Source organism: Cryptomeria japonica, chromosome 2 (assembly GCF_030272615.1).
Source record: "Cryptomeria japonica chromosome 2, Sugi_1.0, whole genome shotgun sequence".
In the NCBI taxonomy this organism is placed as follows: Eukaryota; Viridiplantae; Streptophyta; class Pinopsida; order Cupressales; family Cupressaceae; genus Cryptomeria; species Cryptomeria japonica.
In genome coordinates this window covers 318,635,395-318,657,639 of record NC_081406.1, presented here as the reverse complement: position 1 = coordinate 318,657,639, position 22,245 = coordinate 318,635,395, and the positions used below count along the sequence as shown (strand labels likewise).

At 38.9% G+C, this 22,245-nt stretch overlaps 1 protein-coding gene across 1 annotated transcript in view; it reads right to left on the bottom strand.

The window, feature by feature from the left end:
- Positions 1–6,649: 6,649 nt before the first annotated feature.
- Positions 6,650–22,245, bottom strand: part of LOC131027216 (uncharacterized protein C630.12) — a 148,468-nt gene continuing 132,872 nt past the window's right edge. Inside the window, exons 9-13 of the mRNA XM_057957222.2 lie at positions 10,011–10,068; positions 9,373–9,447; positions 8,979–9,136; positions 8,573–8,839; positions 6,650–6,989 (exon numbers count right to left, since the gene is read on the bottom strand). Coding sequence (XP_057813205.2) covers positions 6,752–6,989; positions 8,573–8,839; positions 8,979–9,136; positions 9,373–9,447; positions 10,011–10,068 — 796 coding nt within the window. The 3' untranslated portion in view covers positions 6,650–6,751. The remainder of the gene's footprint in view (positions 6,990–8,572; positions 8,840–8,978; positions 9,137–9,372; positions 9,448–10,010; positions 10,069–22,245) is intronic.

Genomic DNA, 22,245 nt, shown 5'->3' with positions numbered 1-22,245 from the left:
GAAACCTGTTGTAGCAATGGGCGACCAAGACAAGGGCAAAGCAATTGCACAGGATGCAAGAAAGGGAAGAGTTATGCAGGTCACCGCAGATACAATTCTATTCGAGGGTTTGGCTGGAACGGTGTGCAGGCAATGGTGGGAAAATGCCATGAGCCCGTCAGATATTGAGGTAAAAATTGAATTAGCAAAAGCTAGGGTCCATGATGCTATTCAGATGCCCATTTTTAATATTAAGGAATTCGAACTCTGCCTACGACAAATGATTAAAACATATGATCCTGAACTTCACACATCGTCATTCAATTTCCAGCACACTGACATCATTGTTTCATTTAACTTTGATGATTTTGAGAGAGTATTTGGCATTCCTGACAAGGGTAAAAAGATTGACAAAAAGGTAACAAAGTTGTCCGAGGAAAGAAGAACCCAGCTATTAAAAGAAATGTGTAGGGACAACTTGACTACAAAAGAATGGAGTCGCATCCTGGATCCGAAGGGAAGAGGTCTGAAGAAGACATTTTTAAAATCTGGCATCTGGCAATGTTTACTTAACGTAGTACAGAGCAGGCTGACTGGCGCCAGCAGAGCATCAGACGCGACAATACCTATGATCGCATTGATGGCAGGACTCAGAAAGGGCACGGTGTATGATTGGGCCAGTCTACTGTCAGACAGAGTCCACGACTGTATGATGCTGAAACATAAAGTATTTTGTATGTCACATCACGCTATCGAATTATTTTTAGATTTCGTGCGGGTACAGGTGCCACCACACCGTCGAGGATGGCAGCCGCGGGATAGCATCAACTCCCTTAAGCCAGCTATATTTTATTGGTCAGAGCTGGATATTTTGACTACCGCCAAGGGACAGACTAGCAGGAAGAGGAGGAGACAGGTCCACGTAGTGGTGTCGGCCAGTGACATGGATTCAGGACAACATGGCACTAGTGAGGAGGAAAGTGAGGGGTCGGATGATTTAGAGGAAAATAGCACCTTCAGGTTTTCACAGACCGAGCAGCCAATACCGCCACAGGAGACCCCCACCACTCAGACAGTATCGTTGGCAAATGTACCGAGGGGGCATCGTGGAATGCCTGGAGGGGGAGCTGGCAGGACCGGCCAAGTGGTATTTACTCCAGCATTCCTGACCGTCGGAGGAGAGGGAGGACCATTGGCATCATCTGGAGTCACAGTGGGTACCATCCCCATACCTGGGTTTGGTCAGATGCATCCTCGACCTCCACTAGTCCAGCCATCGCCAGTCATAGCCAAGATGACGACACCAGCGAGTGCACCAGTACGCATGCCCGTCATCCTAACGGAACCTAGGACAGAAGAGGCCCAGAGGACGGTTGAGGAGAGGTCGGCGGGGGACGATGTCGATTCATGGCTAGACAGATATGCGGCTCTACCTTCATCCCCATGCAGTCAGGCACTACCCACACCTTCCTACCCTTGCATTCCTTCACCTCCAGGGGTTATCGACTTGGACAGTGGCACTAGAAAGCAGGGCGATAGAAAGACACCGCTGGTGGAGGAGGGGGCAATGTCACCGCAGCAGTAGCATCAGGTTGGATAGATTGGAGAGGGGAGACCTACTGCCATGGTGCAGTTCTTAGCCAAGATGGAGGAGGAGGTTCAGTTACTGGTTGCCTCGATAGTAGAGGAGTCTGTCGGACAACTCACTTTGCGGAGACTCCTTGCATTTGCTACATCTGGAGTAGCAGTGGCATTTCAGCAATGTTTTGAGCAGCATGGATGGCTGACGCTTGATCTTCCAGAGATGCGAGCAGAGTGGTAGAGCCAGGAGGTGGCCGGAGGGAGTCAGACACAGTCTGTGGTCAGACGGATTGAGCAAGCTATACGAGATAGGTATCTTGAGCTTTGAGAGACTCAGCTCAGGGCGGATAGGGCTCAAGAGGAGTTGGCCACTCGCATCCCTGCATTGGAGACAGAGTTAGAGCAGCAGCGCACCCATGCTAGGAGTACAGATGAGATCCTTGCCACCGTGAGAGGAGAATTGAGTGTCGTGAAGGCAGAGTTGGCAGTGCAGTCAAATGAGAGAGCTTCAACAGAATCAAGAGTTGCTACCCTGGCAGCCGAGTTGGAGGCGAAGCATCAGGAATTGATGGAGGCAATGTTTCGAGTGAGGAGTTCCCAGGAGCGGCAATTGCAGGCTAAGCAGGACCTTCGATACCGGACCGACTAGGTGGTACAGCTTCGGGAGCAGTTGGTAGTAGCAGCCCCAGCCCCTCCACCATCAGGGACGCCTCCCTTACCCCCTCAGTAGTCTGTGTGTAGTTGTTATTTTGTGGGGTTCGTAGTTGTTATCTGTTGTAGGCATATCATTCCCATTTTGTTGTCTGTCGTCCGGAGATGACATTTCTTTTTGGGGGGGGATGATGTTGTCAGGTAATTAAGCAATAAGACATTTAATGTAATTAGAGTTAATGACGGCAGTTAACCCGTCGGTTGTCGATAGTTGACACTGGGTAACTGACCAGTCACCTTTATATATTAGCGAGTCCTTGGTCATGGAGACAGGGTTAGTATGGTCATTGTCATTGTACTGACATTATTATGAATCAATGAAGATCTGAGTTTCTTTATATTCTGTCATGTCTATTATTTCTGCAATGCATTGAATTACACTTTATGGGCAAAACAAACTCAATATCTTTGACATTCTTTTCAGCCAATTTGAGGTCAAATTTTTTGGATTTGGGGTATTGTCTTGTCTATGGAAAGCTTGGAATTAGGTGAGAGGTCTGATTGTTAATGGGTCTGCAAAGGGCAAATCCCCTCCATATGTTGTGCGTAGTAGATATCTTTCGCGGGGCATCAATGCTAACAATAAAGTGTTGGCATTAACACAAGGGTGTTCTGCAAAGTTATGGTATTCTCTAGTTCTTAGGGCCTTGAAGGACATCATGATTGATGGGAGGCTGGGGTCATGAGATCAAATGTGTTGTAAGTTTGGGATCCCAATCTCTCATAAGAAGACTTAACTATGATTTCCAATGCCCTTGGGGGTTGCTTCCCTAGTAAAATCATTGATGATACAAAATTTCTTCAATAGATTAGATGGAATGATGGCTCTAATTTTCTTGATGATTTTGTCAAAAAAATTTATAGTATGTTGGCTAGCTCAGAGAAAGCATATGATTGGTGGAATAAAGCACAAAACCTTAACTGGTAAGGCTCCAAATGGTTTAAAACCCTTACTCACATGTGGCACAGTCCTTTTGAACCTTAAAAAACTTTATTTTGGTTGGCTTTTAATGCTTAAAAACTTTCTATGGATGATATTTTGCATGTTTATGGTCTCCCTACCCATACTTGTGACCAATGTGGTGGTCTTGAATCTTTTGAGAATGTTTTTTTTTTATGTAATTATGTTGTTGCTCTTTGGTCTTTACTATTGGGACTGCCTATTTGTTGGAAGAATAATGATGGTTTCTCTTGGATTGAGATTCTAGCCAGTTATGTTGACAAATTTGATGCATCTTTGAATAAATTTTGGTTTGTCTTTACTAATGAAGTTTTGTGGTTCTTATGCAGAAGGATAAATGTAGATCTTTTTCAATCCAAACGAAAGCACCTTACTGAGATTGAATGTGAACTCACCTATTTCATGATTAAGCTACAGGTATCAAACAAGATGGAGATTCCCAAGGATAGATTCATGTTGCTGCTCAAGGAAGGAATGATGATTGTGTACAAGGTCGATATTCAGTCTATCCATCTCTTTCCTCATGGAAAGAATAAGTTGAACCCAGAGGAATTGGACATGCTAAACAAATATTTGGAGGAAAAGGAAATCACTAAGCAAGAAACTAAAGATAAGAATAGGGATCCCAAGATTAGGCATGAAGCTTCTTGGTGTAATACATTTGATCTTGACAATGGCCCACCCTTGGGTACTTATGATTGCGATGGTGTTGAGAGTACTAAAATGTAATATGATCTTGGGACTATTTGTCTCCATTATTAATTATTGTACGAACTTGCTCTTTCATGTTTTGATTTCTTTTGGAATTGGTGAACGGTTCAAGTCTTGTTAGGGGTTGAAGCTCCTCATATTGTATCAATTTTTGTACACTATCCTTAATATAAAAAAAATATCTTCCAAAAATTCATCATGGTTGTAACGAAGGCATTGTGTTGGAGTTATTGACAACGATCAATTACATGCTAGACAAGGTATTTTTAGTCATTTCTTTTATAGTTGGATAATTATTCTTAAATGACTAGGAGGTTTATCTCAAGACATGATATATTTGGTCAAGACCTATTTCAAGATTTCTTGTTTTAAATAATTTGTATTTTAAGCTTGCTTGGTTCAAAAGCGAACTAACTTTAGCATAGGAACTCTATTATTTTTTTGTTTATCTTGAATAGGTTAGATGCAAAAATATTGCACAAAAAACCTATATATATGTATTAGCACTTCGATTCAGAGGAATGATCATTTTTACATCTTGTTTTTGTTATAATTGTTCAATCTTCTTGTGTTGTCTTATGTGTTGATTTAGTTTATGCATTTGAAAGCAATTATTGCTACAAGAATTATATTGAAGTTTTTATCAACATGATGTAGTAGCTTTATAAGCAAATATTGTTTTCAATCCAATTCAATTATTGTGTTGTACTCGTTCTTTTTGGTCTCTACTTTTGGTGAAATTGTGCGCTATCATGTTGTTCACATCACTCAAAAGATATAAAAAATCTCTAGACCCAAGTAGAAGTGTTGATAAGTTGTGTGCTCTTGCCAAATAACCAAAAAGGTGGGGATTTCTTTAAATTTATTTTTATTTATACTAAAAACTACATAGTATTTGGAGTTCTAGGGCTTAGTTTTATTACAAGAGAGCATCCCCTTCTAATTCAAAGAAAAGGACTATCTTTACAAGTCCCATTTTGAGTTGTCCTTATAGAGATAACTAAAAATACTAACATAAAAGTCAAAGAGGGGGGAAAATATGCAGGTGAAAAATGCATCACTCGTATTTTTCCCCAATTATTTTAGACTGAATTTGACCCTTTTGTCCCTAGCAATAGTTTAGTATTCAAATAATGTACTTGCATGCAAGAGTTGACATTCATCTTGAACTTGAGTCCCATTCCCTAGCAGATCTAGATCTCATTCTAAATTTATTTGTCATCAATCTTAGTTCAAGACCACAAGTGCAGCCCTAAACTTGGTCCAAGTGCCCAAGTATGGCCTTGAACCTTTTTGTTTCCAAAGTCGAATCTAATCTTGAGCCCTAGTTGACCTAACTCCAACCATTCATTACCCAAATAAAATCAAATTTGGATGCTAGGGTTTTGTATAAAAAGGACAAGACCCTAGGACATTTTGACAAGTGATCCATCGTCTCATAGGATTATAATTCAATCAATAGAGAATTCCTAAAAAGAGCATTACATCAATATCTACAATCATAAGAACAAATGCATTGGTATTTACATTATATCTGGCTGGTCTTCAAATTGTTAAACATCAGTGAATTAGTACAAATGGTTTGACTTCAATAAAGACGAGACATGGATTCCCCACTCTTGATAGCAAGCTCTAACGGTGCTTCTGTGCGTCGCTGATCCCAAGTACACAGGTGAATAGGTTTCAAAGATCATAAATTCACAATTCAAGGGTGCACAACAAATTCAAGGTTATGAATATCCAAGTTCAAGGTCACACATACTTTTGAACCTTCACAAAGCATGTACTATTTTGGCAAAGAGTTGACTATACTACATACACACTTGACAAGGAGTAACAGTATATCTAGAACTGGCCAAAAAAATTCACGTCAGCTCAAGAAACGGTTTATACTTGATTCTGATTGTTTTCTGCTAACTTATGACTACTCGAGCCACTTGTAAGTACTTATCTAGGTTTGCAGTAATAAATTTAAATAAAAATTCACCTCAAAATGCTACCAAATCCCATTAAGAAATTTCATTATGCAAAATCATGAGAACTTTATTAGCCAATTCAGATGCAGAAAAATAATTTCAAGAATAAATGTAATTATTAGGGAGATTTCCCATCGTTAACCACATATTTGCCAATTCAATGAAAATCCCATACTACCTCAAATTAATGGTTCACTGACCATTAGGTTCCACAAGACCTGTACTTTATGAAGATACAGCAGAGTGCAGACCAAATAAATAAGAAGAAAGTTGGCCACAATGTCAAACCAAGATATCTGTATGTGTCATCTTGAGAATGTTCTTGAAAGCCTTTAAGAATGCTAACATATTTCATCATAAGTTTGGAAATGCTCTCCAGGGCCTCAAAAAAACCTCAAGGCTTAAACACATCCAACATAATGCTACAAGCTTGATAATGTTTATTCAATCAGTAAGAAGAACTATAATCCTGCAGAAGTGAGGCCGCATATATATTGTTCTAAGGCCAAGAGAAAGATGTACTCAAGATTTGCTAACATGAAACTGAAAATCACAATCCAAACTGTTTGCAATAAAGCTCCTCTTTCACGGTAACTTATCCTTCTAACTTTAACATCCACGTGACAGCTTTTCTGTTTAAGTTCCAACTTGAATATATCAATGGAGCTCCAATCCAAAGGAAGAAACTAGAAATGCACGTGCAGAAAATTTTTATTAATAACAGAAAATCAAAAATCAAAAGTTTTGTATTAAAGAGAAATAGTATAGAATCCAAAATTCTGCTCAACTCATTACAGACATTCTCATTTGAAAAAAAAAAAATCTGCACTAATCATGTCCAGTCCTTGATCAACAACATCATATAGAGTGGAAGATTGACAGCTGCAAGGACTGCAATGTTATGGAGTGTTCGAAATAACCGTTGAACAATGTAGCTCATCTTTCCTTTAGTCATTCTTGGGCCTTTTGGGATCTGCTCCAAATTTGTTTCTGACTCAATTTGTACACAAGAGGAATCAGATTCTGGCGTTGTTTGCTTCTTTGCAGCTGGCCGTGCTACAACTGTGCCTCTGCCAACAAATAATCTCAACTGAAATTAGTAAAAGGACAAAGCATCCAACAAATAGTTCATCTGCAAGAACTCAAATCCTTGAAGATAAGCCTCTCCATTAATAGTTAATTTCTGAAATGTGTGTGTGTGTGCGCGCGTGTGCATGTGTGTATGTGAGAGACAGACAGACAGACAGAGAGGAGAGTCTTCAAATCATATGTAGTAAGACTATAAAAATTCATTTTCCTCTGCACTTTATGCTAAATGCCTCCACAGAGACAAAATTTTATAAATTTGAAAAAATAGATCATTGGTTTTCTGGTCATTTCATAGACATTTACCGATATGTAGTGTAACATGTAACATAAACAAGTAGGGACAAACTAAGGAAGTTGGCACATGCAACATTAAATAAAATTTGTAGGTCTTGTAATGAATGAAGTTAAGTTATCAGGTTCGCCTGCCTAGAGCCCCTAACACGGACCGGGTCCGCGTGGGTCCTGGTTCACATTGGGTTCATGACTGGTTCGGTTCACGTTGGGTTCATGACTGGTTCGGACAGGGTTTACCCCAGGGGCCCTCGGTTCCCTGTGGGGCCCCTGGGGTGAACCCTATACGGACCCGGGGGAACCCAGGCGCGAACCCAGGTTTGCTGGCTGGGTTAAGTGACTTTTAAACATTAAAATTTTTAATTTTTTTGCCTTTTTAAATGCAAAAATTTAAATATATGCAATAATTAAGTCTAAACTTATCATTTAGAAACTTTGGAAATTGTTGGAGAAATCTTTGAAAACTTTTGCATATAATATATATATACACACACACACACATGTATGGATGAACCCAACCCATGAACCCAAAAGGCAAAAAAATATTGCCCGAACCCATGAACCGGGTTTGCATCCTTGAACTCGAACAGGTAACTTAGGAATGAAGACAATGCAGCAAACATTGAAATCGGCAAATCCAATGGGACTTCGACACTAAATTTTTTTCGGTTTTAAGAAAAACTTGCTGAAAACTTGGCAAGTCCAATGATTTATTCGTCACACCAGCACCATGGGGAAAAAATAAGGGTTAAACACTCCAAAAACTTGCTTTTTTTAAATTATGAAAATGGTGTGTGCCATGAAAGTCCATGTGGTTTTGAAGGTCTTAATTGGTGCTGCCCCTCAACCCCACTGAGGGCACTGCCCCCACACCCTCACAAGGGGCATTGCCCCTAGGATCCCCACCAAAATCATTTGATACATTTTGTAGCTGTATTTTGCATAAAATTTATGTATTTTTTTAAACTTAAGTGTTTTTAAGTTGCTGAGTTTTCACAAAGACCAGAATTTTTCGGCTTGCTGAGTACTTTCCAAATCCAAGTCTGAACTATGCACTGAACCACAAGGCATAGATGACATGCTTATCTCAAACACATACACAAAGAAAGCATATATCAGAGCAAGTGCACACAGCTTCAAATTCAAAAAGTCATGCTGACACAAAATTACATGCAGAAGATGTGCCAGCATAGATGTTTTGTAAGTTTATTTTTGCAAGCGCAGATTGTTCAAGTAGCACTCAACAGCATTGTTTCAACATAAAGTTACCAACCTTGCAGAGGATCTAACTTCGCCATGATTGGCATTTGAAAGTTTCGAGTATCCTTTCCGGATCAGATGCATGACACCTTCTGCATCCCAAACCATGTCATATTCATAATTTGCATCCTCATCCTTTACTTTTACGCCACCTTTTGATGTGGTTCTAATTGCTGTTGCTGCAAGTTCTGTCAATTTTCTGAAACAATATGACAAGTCCACACCACTTGTTGGCCAAGAAAGGAGAAGAAAAACAGTTATAATGAACAAACTTGCATACCTGCAAAGAAAACTGATTTATTAGTGACAACTTTGAAATAAGGTAACAATTCTGTAGGAAAGGAACCAATATATTGCTGAAGTGTTTTATTAAATCAGTCCAGAAATGAGCTTTATAAATGTCAAGATACTGAAATTACCACAAATATATGTGTGTTTGCATAGGAAGAAAGCACAAATTAGTTGATACAATTCCCTCGGGGTTGCTTGTTGTAGAAGATGATAGTGCACTCACAGATAACAACATGAATGATGGGTACAAGTTACCCTGCTGCCAACTGAAGGTCCCAACTGTATGCTGTACATGAAATCCACCACACAATGAGATTTAGGAAACTGCGTCACATTCTTTGTCAAAGGTATACTGCCAGTAACTTGCTGCATCACATTCTTTTCTGAATGTATACTGTCACTAACTTTTGTAGACATGAGGTAGACAAAGAGGAATGGAAGATGAGAGATGCTTGATGAGTTTATTTTGGTTGATTAAAAAATATAACAGAATTACAACATTGCCATCAAAATTATAAGTACCTCTATAACAGGCCCATTTGGTGTTGGATGAGATACTGTACATTGGTCATGATCGTGGCCTGAAAGAACAAGAATCTAGAACAAATAATGCAAATAAGATTAGTAAAATAATATACAGATCCATATTATGTGAGAATCCACACTTCTTAAGAGAATTGAAAAAAGAAACATAAAAAGAGAAAAAAAGCTCATTGTGAAACTGGCAAGTCAGCCAGTGGTAGAGCACCTCACGAACCAGGAGGAGGGCAAGGTATCAAGTTCTATATTGCCCAAAATTTCAAAGCAGATATTGGAAATTAGACTGGAAAACAGCTAGATGCCCCAAGAAATTGCGGGTTGGCTGGGGATGATAGAATTGACAACCAACACTTCTATAGAGAATGAGAAAGAAGAAGAGATGTGGACATGTAGTTTATGGTGGAGCATTTCACCAGTAGGTAGTATTTTCCTGGGTTCAAATCCTAGATTGTTCTAATTTTCAACAATATGTGTACTGAAATCTCTGACATCTTTTACTTTCATTATCATGTAGCCTTGATCATGTTCCTTATTTCTTGATGGTGATGCCTATCTAAATGATGAAAATAATTGATTACAAAGAACTTAATAAGAAAGAACTATAACCAGCAATATCGTACAGGCTTTATAAGATCCAAAAGGCGAGCTGATGTATCCTCACTCAGATAGTTCTGATACCTGTGCCAACACAACCAAGAAATTGAAGATTTTATAAGAGATAGTATCTGTTATTGGGTTTCTTCTTTGCCACTTACTTTCCTCATGCTTTTCCTATCCCTTTACCATCTAATTAAATATTGATATTAAGCTTCAACTTTCATCTTGACTCCATAATTTAAAAAAAATAGAACAGGAAAATTGTGTTAGATTAGCAAATAGCAGATAAGATAAAACATACGGTTGTGTTCCATGAACACCAAAGGGTTAGTCAAAACCATATAAACAGCAATGAAGATGTATATTATTCTGAACAATAAATTTTCAATGTTAATGCTAGCAGAAAGAGATATATCTTATTACATAGATCTGACGCTCTGAAAAGGTTGAAATTTAAGCAAATGGAAAACAAAAAGTGACACATTTGAAGAAAATTGCTGAATAAAATAACAAAGGTGTGAAACAAGATGCAAGGATAACTTTACACAAAACTTAGGCCAAAATATATAAAATACTCTTTACAATTCTGAAGTTATCTTTACCAAGAGTCCAGCATTCATTTTAGCTTTAGGGCACTTTTCATCCACTTTAATATCCACTAAGTTACTTATTGATAATTTGAAATCCAAACAACAGGAAAATTTGATTTAGAAGTATGCAGTTTTAATCAACAGGAAGTAAACAAACCATGCAGCAACTTAGAAAAAAAAATTGATTGTAATTAGATGGATGTAGTTACTAGTTCCCCTTAACCATAATTAAAGCTCAAAATTACTCAACTTAGATGACAAAGCAGAAACCATAATGAAACTGCTAGTAAGAAGTGGTCCTTAGCAAACAAAAAAATCCATATGAGGAAGCTGTTGCGTCCAAATACAGTCAGACCCATATGGACCAGATTCTTAATCTGCATACTTTAAAAGATAAATTAGTCAACATTGTTAGGTCATGTGCACATGCCAACATATTGAAGTGGGGTAACTTTCAAAAATATGGGGCTCGGTCTGAATATTCATTTTCTTTCCTCGTAAACTGATGCAGTCCTGAAATTTAAAGGTTTTATTGGCTTGTAGGGTTTCAGTAAGGTGGCTTTGCAAAAGCTCAACATAGAGGGATGTTTAAAAATTCATTGAAGAGATGAGTGTAGTCAATGTCCGATGCTTTCAAGCATCAGCAAGTATGATTTTCACATGCACATCATGTTGAACACAAACTAGCAGATACCTTGTTCTTTCTGTCAACCCACTAGGTGCTTCCACATGATCTGCCTTAATTTTAACAGCAACCCTCTCTAAATTTATATATCCCCTTTTTGATGCCCCAAGCTTTCCCTTAAGACATTAACAAACAAGACATGACCAAACAAATTTTTCACTATACAATAGTGGCATTAAGCAAGTTACGGAACACTACTACATGCACAAAGTGTTATGACAACATATGATGACACAATTAACATGCACACCAATGCATGGTGACACAAGCGGAAGACTAAACTCTACCTTGGGACAAGACACCAACGTTGACACAAAAAATGAGGTGTGGAAGAGAGACAAGGTGCCCAAAACCATTGAAACACCCTCCTAACCTCTCTACTAGACCACCCTCTAAATTTCGTTGGATTACAACAATCGAAAAGGCCAAAACAACCATTTTGGGCTTCAAAGAGAAACTACCTATAGGTCAAACTTTGGGATCTAATGTGGACTTGGAACTTAGTTTTGAGTCGCAATTCCCTTTTGACATCTGCCCTCCACCAAACAGAACAAACTAGACCCAACTACTCACAAATCCTAGGCCCGTGCTCGCACTTGGGACTTTTTGCAAGTCCTACCTAGGTTTTGCTCAACCTTTGAGTCCCACAACATCAAAACAATCATTTGCAAGCCTCTGGTTCATGTGTAGACATGAGACCTATTCCCAAGTCCCTAATTCCTTCCACCCTTTGTGACTCACAACACAACATGAAGCTCCTTCACTAAGTTGCAAGTGTCGAACCTCTCCCAAGACTTGGAACCTTAGGCTCTGAGTCCTTAATCTAACTTGATTACCACAACCTACCACACAAACCCCTTTTAAACAAGTGGAATTGAGACTCTGCATATACTTGGAACTTGGGACCCAATTTGTCTCGACATCCACAACCCATTAAGCATCTTCATAGAGCAAGACTCACGTAAACTCAAACCTAGAAATAATTTGAAGTCCGAAGTCCACTTTGACACCTATGGCTTGACAATGTAAAACTCTTTAAAGGGCACGATTGAGATTTCCTCACAAAATTGGAACCTTTTTGAGTTCCAAGTCTTGATTTCGACCAAACACAATAGAGAAAGGAAACCAAGGAAACTTGCAAGGAGTAGTTTCTTCACTCAATGAGGCATAACTTCCTCGATTTACAAGCTGAGGCAAAACAATTTGAGGAAAACACTCAAAGGAAATGGTTCCTAAGGAACGAGGAAAAAAGAAACACTAACTCCTTAACACAAGACTACAAGCAAAACATGACAAAAGTGCTACAATGGATTATGCATATTTGACACCTATATCAACACATGCCAAAAGCAAAGATGGAACAACTTTCCATTATGATAATAAAATATAGATTCACCTATAAATATCCATAATCATAAATGCAACCTTAATTAATTTAATCCAAACATACACAATAATCATGATTTCAGCCTTACAAACATGCCAACACCCTCACAAGATGAAATGTGGAAAAATACCAAATAATAGCAATAATTGATTTTCCTTATGGCATTTCATCCTAAACATGAATGAATCATTGCCAACATCACAAATTACATCAAAGTACAACTATGCACTAAATATAAAGATCTCACAAGCCTCATTTACAAAGATTGTAATAAACAATTAAATGAGATCATAACATAATATCCAAGTAGAGGCTACTTCCTGTTGTGACCTTTTCACACATCACCCCATTGCAAATGGGGACCCTCCTTGTTTCCTGCTTTCTCGGGTTTTTGTTAGAGCCTTGCAACCTTCCTAGCACCATTTTGTCAATTTTGAAAGGTCTGAGTTTTGGAAGTCATAAGTCAGTTTGTGCAAACCATGGTCTGAACAGAGTCTAGACATTGTCAATGTGCCTAGAAAGTCCAAAGGACGAAGATTGCAATTGATTTGGGTCAATTTGGACAACTTTCTATTTTTGGAAAGTTTTGCTTTTTTGTTTTTTCCTATTTTTTAGGAAGTTGGCGTATTGGCACTTTAAGCACGATCCCCAAAATGACTATTTTTAGAAAGTTTTTCTTATTTTTTAGGGATGCTTGCTTTTTCTATTTTTGGAAAGGGGATCTAGGGTTTGCACTGTTGGCTCTAAGTTACACTGAAAATGATCGACAAATTCCTTCAAAATTAAAGTTTTGTCTGAAAAAGGCAGGTTCCTAAATTTTAGGCATCCAAAGGAATTCGAAGGATAAATGGAGTATCAATTCCAAATTTTAAGAAGATCCGAGTTGAAATGCATAAGTTATGAGGATTTTGAGTCTGGATTCCATGGAGATCATCTCTTTCCAAGTCCGTCTACCCTTGGTGCATAAGTATCTTGAACTCTGCCCTTGATTGAGGTAGAAGGTGCACATGTTTCATCAAGTCTGCCTATAAGGTGCATAAGTTTGGTGAACCCCACCCAAGGTAAAGAAGTGCACGAGGCAAGGAAAGTCCACCTAAGGATGTGTGAGCATGGTCAAGGCATCAAACAAGTCCGCCCTCACCTTGGAGAAAAGAAGTCATGAAGTCTGCTTTGGAAGGGACTTACCTTGGCATGAAGAGGGGAACAAGATGAGCAAAGTCCGCCCTGTGGTGTATAAGTCTCTTGAAGTCCGCCCTCACCTTTGTGCAAAGAATGAGTGAAGTCCCCCTAGAGGTGTAGGAAGTGCACAACCTTGATAAAGTCCGCCCAACATCACAAGCAATGGGGCATCAAATCCATGAAGTCCGTTGACATAAGGTGCCCAACTCAAGCAAAGTCCACCCAATCTACAAGTTGAGGTGCATGACTTCAATGAAGTCCGCCCAAGAGCATGGTATATGGTGCCTAACTTAAGACAAGTCCGCCCTACCTCAAGTGTAAGTAGAAACATTTCAATGAAGTCCGCTTTCCTACATGGAGTGCACAACCTTGATAAAGTCTGCCCCATGACATGATATGTGGTGCACAGATCTCATAAAGTCCGCCTTAGGAAGGGGATAGAAGGTGCATGAAGTTGATGAAGTCCGCCTAAAACATGAGAAATGGTGCACAACTCAAGTGAAGTCCGCCCTTTATCACTTGCAACATGGAATAAATCACATGAAGTCCACCCTGCTCATTGGAAAAACAATTGCTGAAGTCCACCTAGGACTACTTTGAATTGGGAATGAAAAGCATGAAGTCCGCCTTCCTATTTGGGAAGAGAATCAACCAAGTCTGCCAAAATCATGAATAATGGAAACAGATTCATCAAGTTCGCCTCATGTAAAACTTGCTAATTTTGGAATGAAAGAATATTCCCACACGCTGTCGGCAAGGTATCTCGATCAAGTTCGAACTAAAGGCAAATTTAGAAAGTTTTTGAAAGAGGAATATTGAAGATTGAGTTCGAATCATGGACTGAAAACTAAATTAGAAACTTTCATTTAAGACTAAGATTTACAATTCGAACTTGGCAAGGAGATGACAACTCAACTAAGATTCAATTTAGAAACTTTCTCTTACAACTCAAAAGACTAAAGAGTGAATAGAAACAAATTTTAAGAGATCTTTTGTGTTTCTAATTGAGAATTCAAACTTCATTACAAATACAATCATGGAGATAAAAATCCCTCTAGCGGGGATGCGGGGGATCGAGATGGGGCATACCATACTACAAATTCTAGCCGGCCGCCATTTCCCATACTCGGGCGAGGCCTAGGCCCGCGCATAGGCGGAGCATAAATGAGTGAGGTAGTTGTGCAGGCGAAGCGTATACATCAAGCAGGATTTTCTCATATGAAGTTCGAACTTTGGAGAGCAAGTAGAGAGAGTTTTTGAGAGAAGTTTTCTGCAGGTTGAAGAGATTTTGAAGGAGATTTTGTGCAGGTCTGAGGATTTTCAACAATATTTTAAAGGTTCATACACAGTTTGGAGAAGAATTTTTGACTGTTTTGAAGAGCAAATTCACAAATTTTTGGAGATCAACCTCTGATTTTCCATCTTAAACAGCATTTCTTCTCTCCTTTCTCATTCTTTTGAAGATTTGGATGACCTCGGAAATTGGACCATCTCGCAAAGTCCAGATGAATTTCCAAGTTGATAAGGATTCCCCTCTGGAATCGAAAATGAATTCCAAATGGAAGCAAGTGGGAGATAGAAACCTCGGGCACATAAACCTTCGAGAATTCAAGAAGAGGATGCATGGCACAGATACCTAGTTACCCACAACAATTGCACAGAGAATGATGCAAAATGGAATAGTGCAAGCCACTAGTTTCCTTCCAGCAGCTCAATGTACCGAATTAATCGTAGAATGTTTCAAACATTATAACCCAGAGAACAGAGAGATAGTTGCTCCTAATTGAAGGATACTTGCAAATATTGGTGAAGTAGCAATCAGAGAGGCCTTCTGCATCCCTGAGTACCACAACATGGTCTATAATATATATGACCAAGGATGAAGCAACCCAATTATATCAGGATAATATGGAAGAGTATGAGGCTAACATCAACCATTCATGGTTGGAGAAGCCTAGAAAAAGTGTTTCGAAGATGCCTAAGACCCTCATCAGGTCTTATTTCAAAGAGGACTATAGAGACCTCATAGTCTTGTTAAACAGAGTTATGGGCAGTCAGCAAGGTGCTCCCTTTGAGCCATGGATGTACTATTTCATCCATGAGGTGACTGTTGGAGTTAAGATGATTAACTGGGCAAAGATCATAAATGACAATTTAGATGATTAGTTGAGAAACCTGGAGAAGAACAAAATGTTTTATATGAGTTCCTATTTGATCTATTCTTTAGCCCGAACATACAAATATAGAGGCCTTGTGTGTAGAGGAGCTGTTGGAAATAAAGAGAACTAGTTCACTATCTACGATTGCTATCCACAACTGCACTTGGAGGAGAAGTTTCATTTGAAAAGGGTCAATGATGCATTTCGTATGCATATCACAAGAACCCTTCAGGGAGGTCTTCATCAAAGATTATCTCAAGAGTCAAAAGATTTGATCAGCAGCTTTGGTTATTGGTTTATCCAATATCCCAGGTTCACCTACTTGATAATCCAAGGATTCTCTGGACAACCGTACAAACTGCCCATGTTCCCTACAAACAGAATGATACTACTTGAGTTAGTAAGACAATTAGAAAATTTTGTAATTGTGCAAAGAGGAAAACAAAAGACAGGAGCATCTTTTCCTCTCACTATCAGAAATGGATTAGAGACTTGTCCATCAACCCAAGCTGCCACACATGCTGACAAGAAGATTCAATGGTACCCATTCTTTCAATATCAAGCAAGGAGTCATTTTGATCCTTTTCATCAAATGGAAAAAGTGAATGAAGTAAAGTTTGAGCACAAGCTGGACCTCGAGGACTATTGGGCTGACGCTGCTAATAACTTTGATGTGAGAAGGAGACTGTGGTCAAGAATTCCATTGAACCTGATCAGGGCATCCGAGGTATTCCGAGTGGCTGACCAAATTGAAGAAGAAAATGAATTCAAGCAGCCATTATGCCACCCTGAAGAATGAACCTCTTGCTCTAGTTGATTGGATAGATTCTGAAAGATCTGACCTGGGTGATCTTATGAGACCCGTGATCGAATACTCCAAATGGTGGGCAGCTCAGAGAACAAAAGAGCTCAAAGAAAGGAACGTTGCCTTCACCTATGATCTCATGGGGACTGATGAGTCCATGTCTTCGAATCACTATGTTACATCCAGCGGTTCAAGGAATCTAGAAAGTGTTGGATCGAGGAAGAGGAAGGAGCCCACTAAGAACTCAATAAGAGCAAAAGGAAAGAAGATTACTGGAGAAGTAGATGTAAGTAGACGACAGAAGTCAAGTGAAGTCATTAAACTATAAGTGCTTCATCCACCGCTCCAGTTAGAGTTTTAATTGATGAGCAAGAGTTGGACAATGAAATGGGAGGCAACGAAATGGGGGTTCCTTCTCCCATAATTGAAGAAATCGTGGAGGAACCAATTCAGGAATCCATTATCACCAAGGTTGTAGAGGTTGAGAACCCTGAACCTAAGACAAAATTCCTAGATGGCATAGTCACTGCGCCAAAAGGAGTTGAAGATAATTTTGATGAAAGTGGTATGGAACAATCAACCATCCCTGATTGGTTGAAAGAGAGGATGAAAGCCAAGGTTCCTGAGAAAGTTCGCCAAGTAGATAACATAGTGGCACTCTTGGCTGAATTAGATGCAACAAGTAAAGCGAGACCACCCAAGCCGGCCAAGAAGTTTTCTTTAATTCAAAGGAACAGTGTAGGATTCAGATTAGTTCAGGTAGCAGTGCCAAGAGTAGATAAAACTCAAGACAATATTACTCTTGAGGAATATGAGGTCACTACCATTAGCTTGGGTAAGACCACTAGGATAGAGGTCCAGGAATTTGATGACTCCTGCAATACATGAAGGAGAGGATAAAGAAGGAAGTAGAAAAGAGAAAGAAGTTTGAGGCTGAGTATGAGCAATGGAAGAAATATGTCCAACACCTAACAAATCCTATTGATTGGGAGAAGGTAGCAGTTACTCCACTCATGCCCCTTCCACGGGAATCAATGAAAAATTATGAAGACATGAAGGCCACTTTCAGAGAAGTCAAAGGATGGATTTCTGATGCCTTGGAGCGTGCTGACGTACTTGTTGAGAACTTAGTATCAGCATATGACTCCACCTCTTCCTTATTGAGCAGAATACAGGACATAGCTGAAGCTTGGCAGGATATTGAAGAAATACAAAACAAAATAATCCCATGCTTGAAGACCATCAGAGGGCTTTCCCAACAAGATCTAGTAGATGGAAAAGTCATTCAACCCGATGACATATATGATTTCAGCACTTGGTACTTTGCTTTGACAACCAGGGTTGAATCTTTAAGGAAACTGGAAGCTAAGTGTTTGGAGATAGAAAAAACTATCAGAAGTATCCAGGACAAGGTCTTCCTCGTGGCAGCCGAGATATTGCAAGAAGATGAAGTGAGAGAGGAACATTTGCGTGCAAAGAATCTGAGGGCCAAGATTCAAGGGAACTTCTTCAAAGTTTCAGGGCCGATTCTCAAGGATGATCTCACCAAGATTTCAAGATTCTTACTCGTTGATGAGAACTTCCTAACACATGCAGCTGACTGGGAGAATACTCTCGCCACATGTACTGATGACATGGACATGGTTGATTACCAAATTGGCAGCTTGCCACATGTCACCATGGAGGTTCGACCACTTGTGTCTAGATACATTGAATTTGCAGCTTCCCAAAAAAGAAACTAGATACCTACTTCACTCATATTAGCAGTTGTGTCACTTGTCCTATTTTCTTTTGTTCAAACTAATTGAGTTTTTGGAAACCTTAATTAGGGTTTTGATCTTTCAATCTGGGCCCTTCATCACTATTCGATCTCGGTCGTTCAAAACTTTTCTATGCCTATATAAGGTTTCCTCCTCTCATTTGGAGAGTGAGAGGTTTTTGAAACATTGTTGTGAGAAGGTCATTTTGGATAATATATTGCTTGTGTGCTTTTTAGGCTTTGTAATCTCTATTATCTGAATGATTGGCAAGGTTTTCAATTCCTTCGACACAATAGATTAGAATTTACTTCAAGTTGTTAAATTGAATGCAAGATTTGATAAGTATTGATTTGTGGTGTATCTTCGCTCATACTTTTGATGGGCAGATGATTTTTGTTCATTGTGTAAAGTTAGTCTGAGCTTTCCTTTGTGTATGCTTAACTTCCAATCATAAGCACATCCCATGAAGATTGCATCCGCTTTGTGTAGTTGTCCTAAGCGAGCCGAAACAAAGTACGGTTATTGAGTTCAACTGGTCAATGCCGTCTCTTGAATTCCTAGGAGTAGAGTAGACCTTATAAACCCTTATCCTTTTGTCCTTTCTTCTTGAAAGTCTAAACCTGAAAATCCAAAAAAAACAAAAAAAAAAGAGAGAAAAGAGAGAGAAGAAAGAACATCTATTGTCAAATTTGTCTGAGTCCTAGATTCATGAACCATTCTATGTAAGTCCCCCTTGTATTTCAGCAATACAACACCAAGGTAGCTACCTAACACAAAGTCGCTCGTTCGCATATATAAACCTTGGAGTTGCCGTATGGTCCTTCTCATGCAATCTTGGCATACGTAGTGATTTTGATCAAGAGAGGGTAGAATGTCCTAGACATTTTGTTCTAATGTTCGGTGAATGATAAAACGTACACCAACACTTCCCAAACATGGAAGGATCACACTCGGATATATAAATGATACAATAAACATTATTACATCAATAATGAACCACCTCCAAGGTGCTTCAATAGTCACAAAGCATAACATAAAATGCTGAACTGGAAACTCTTTCATCTCCCAATGGATCTTCCAGAATGGACCAATGGAGGAACGGTACTCACCTCCCAACAATATTACCATTGTCGAGCACAATATACATCTATGCCACACTAGGCAACCTTCAAGTTATGGAGAAGATCATAGATACACTGCTATCAAAGTCAAGGCCCACACACATACAAAACATATATGGCAACACTCACATCAACCAAGCACATGACATCACATGTGGCAACCCACACCAAAACAAGCACACATAAGACAATGCATGGCATACATGCCAATCAATGCACATATGCATAAATGGTCACAAATCATGTCAAATACCAAAATCCAACAACAAGAAAAGGATGAGAATCTTAGGCATAAGACAAGGAGTGTCAACATAGTCACCCAATGGTATATTGGGCAATTTGCAAGACAAGCTTCCTCAATGAGGATACTCATGGCATTCACCAATTCCCAAAGTTGTGACATGTCCTTTGTCACTAGATTGAACCTCCAAGAGTGTTATAATCCTAGCACAAAAAAATCTTATTAATTAATTAACCAACTCAATGTGTCATCATCACTTAATTAAACTCAAATACCATGTTTGTTCATGAGGTCCCTTTGTAATATAGCAAACAAGGAGAGTCGCTCCTTTCCTATCCTAAACCTCCTTAATCCTAAAATTCCAATCCTCCAATTTTACAAATTGAACATGGCATTTAAACCAATTTTTATAATTTTTTTGACATCATACTCAACATGTGCGAAATCCTAAAATACTAGGGAGACTAAATACCCTACAAAATTATTCACTCCATAATCATTTAAAATGCAATTTCTCTTTCCATTCAAACATAAAAACCATAAAATATCTTAAATCCTCCATTAAAGAAATTCAACCAAACCCTTTGAATTTTTTAATGGAAAAAAATTTCAAAACTCTAATTATAACCATGTTCCAAAAATGTACATCAACAATATCCTCAAATTAAATTTGGAAAATTAAATTTATTACAATTGTTAGCCATAGATGATGCCTCTATCTTAGACATTTTAAAAATCAATTATTAAATCTATAAATTTCAATTCTAATTCAATCTTTATATCAAGGAGACCATATGCAACCACCTATTGTGGACATGGCAATGAAGAAAATTCATTTCAATTCAAATTTTAAAATGATTAACAAAGAGGGAAAAATACATCCCAATACACAAATAAGGAATGGAGAAGAATATTGGAAAAGCCAACAAATTAGTCACACTCCCTCTGTAATGTCCCATTTTTTAAATGGGATTGGAATAATAAATATATATATATATATATATATAATATAATATAATTATAAAATAACCCCAAATGATAAAAGGGGAGAATAAAAAAATGGAGAGAGAAACGCAAAAGGCTGCATGCGAAAAGCAGAATGGAGATGCAGAGGACGCAAGTCTGAGAAAGCCTATTAAATGGCGAATACTGGAAGTTGATTGGGATGAGCATGGCGTTAAGAAGGCAGAGTCTGAAGAAAGCATTGACAACATCGATGGAAATTTGAATCATCGCCAGTATACAAGAAAGGATGCCTCATCCTGCGGTATTGAAATTGACCTAACCAAAAACATCGAAAGTGAAAACTAATCTTCGATCGACATGCGATTATTGCAAAAATTATAGGGCCAAAATTATCAAGAAAAGATATTCGCGCCTGGGTTGTGAATCATTGGGGGAAGCACATAATGATAAAATTCTTACCCAAGGGCTTCTTCGTTGTGGTTTTTCCCAAAGAAGAAGATAGAGATCACATCATCAGCCTTCAAAACTGGTTCCTGGATGAGCACCCACTGTATATTCAGCCCTAGGTTCCGAACTTTGACCCTACATCGCTGGCGGTTTATGATAAACCAGTATGGATCCGATTATACAACCTTCCGATAGAATATTGGAGCGAGGCGTGTTTGGAAACAATCGGAAGATCCCTCGATACTTTATTGGAAATTGACGAAGAGATCGTTAAGGGAGATTTATACACATATGGTAGACTCAAATTAGCAGCCGTAAAGACAATCCCCTCTTCGATTATGTTACTCACTGCGTATGGTGGTTGGGAACAGCACATAGAAATTGAAAAAGAAATTGGCGCTTGCACTCGATGTGGAAGTAAATTTCACAGTATCGACAAATGCAGATTGTTTATAAGAAAGGCCTTTAAGCACCCACATAAAAAACCAAAACAGGTATGGAGGGCAAAAGAGAAAAATCGGGAACCTGAAACCCTGCTTTAAGAAGGCCCTAAATACATTCAAAGCGGTGCAAACCAAGATGTAAGCACGGAGATTCCCACACAGGACATCCCATTGGATTGTAACATCATCCCAAGTAATGACACAATGGTGTATCCAATTGAATACCCCTCAGCAGAGGAGGTTTTGCAAGAGTCGGATTCAGAAACATCTGAGTCGGTTAGTGATGGTGATGTTCTGAATACAATGGATCCAAGATACATCAGTCAGTCTGCAAATATCATCCTTGGAAGATGTTGTGACCGTTTCACACATCGCCCCATTAGAATGGGGACCCCCTCTTTTTGCTTTTGTCTTCCTTTCTCTCTGCTTGTTCTTCTCTCTACTTTAGGGTTTTGAGTGAGTGAGTGGTTGTCGG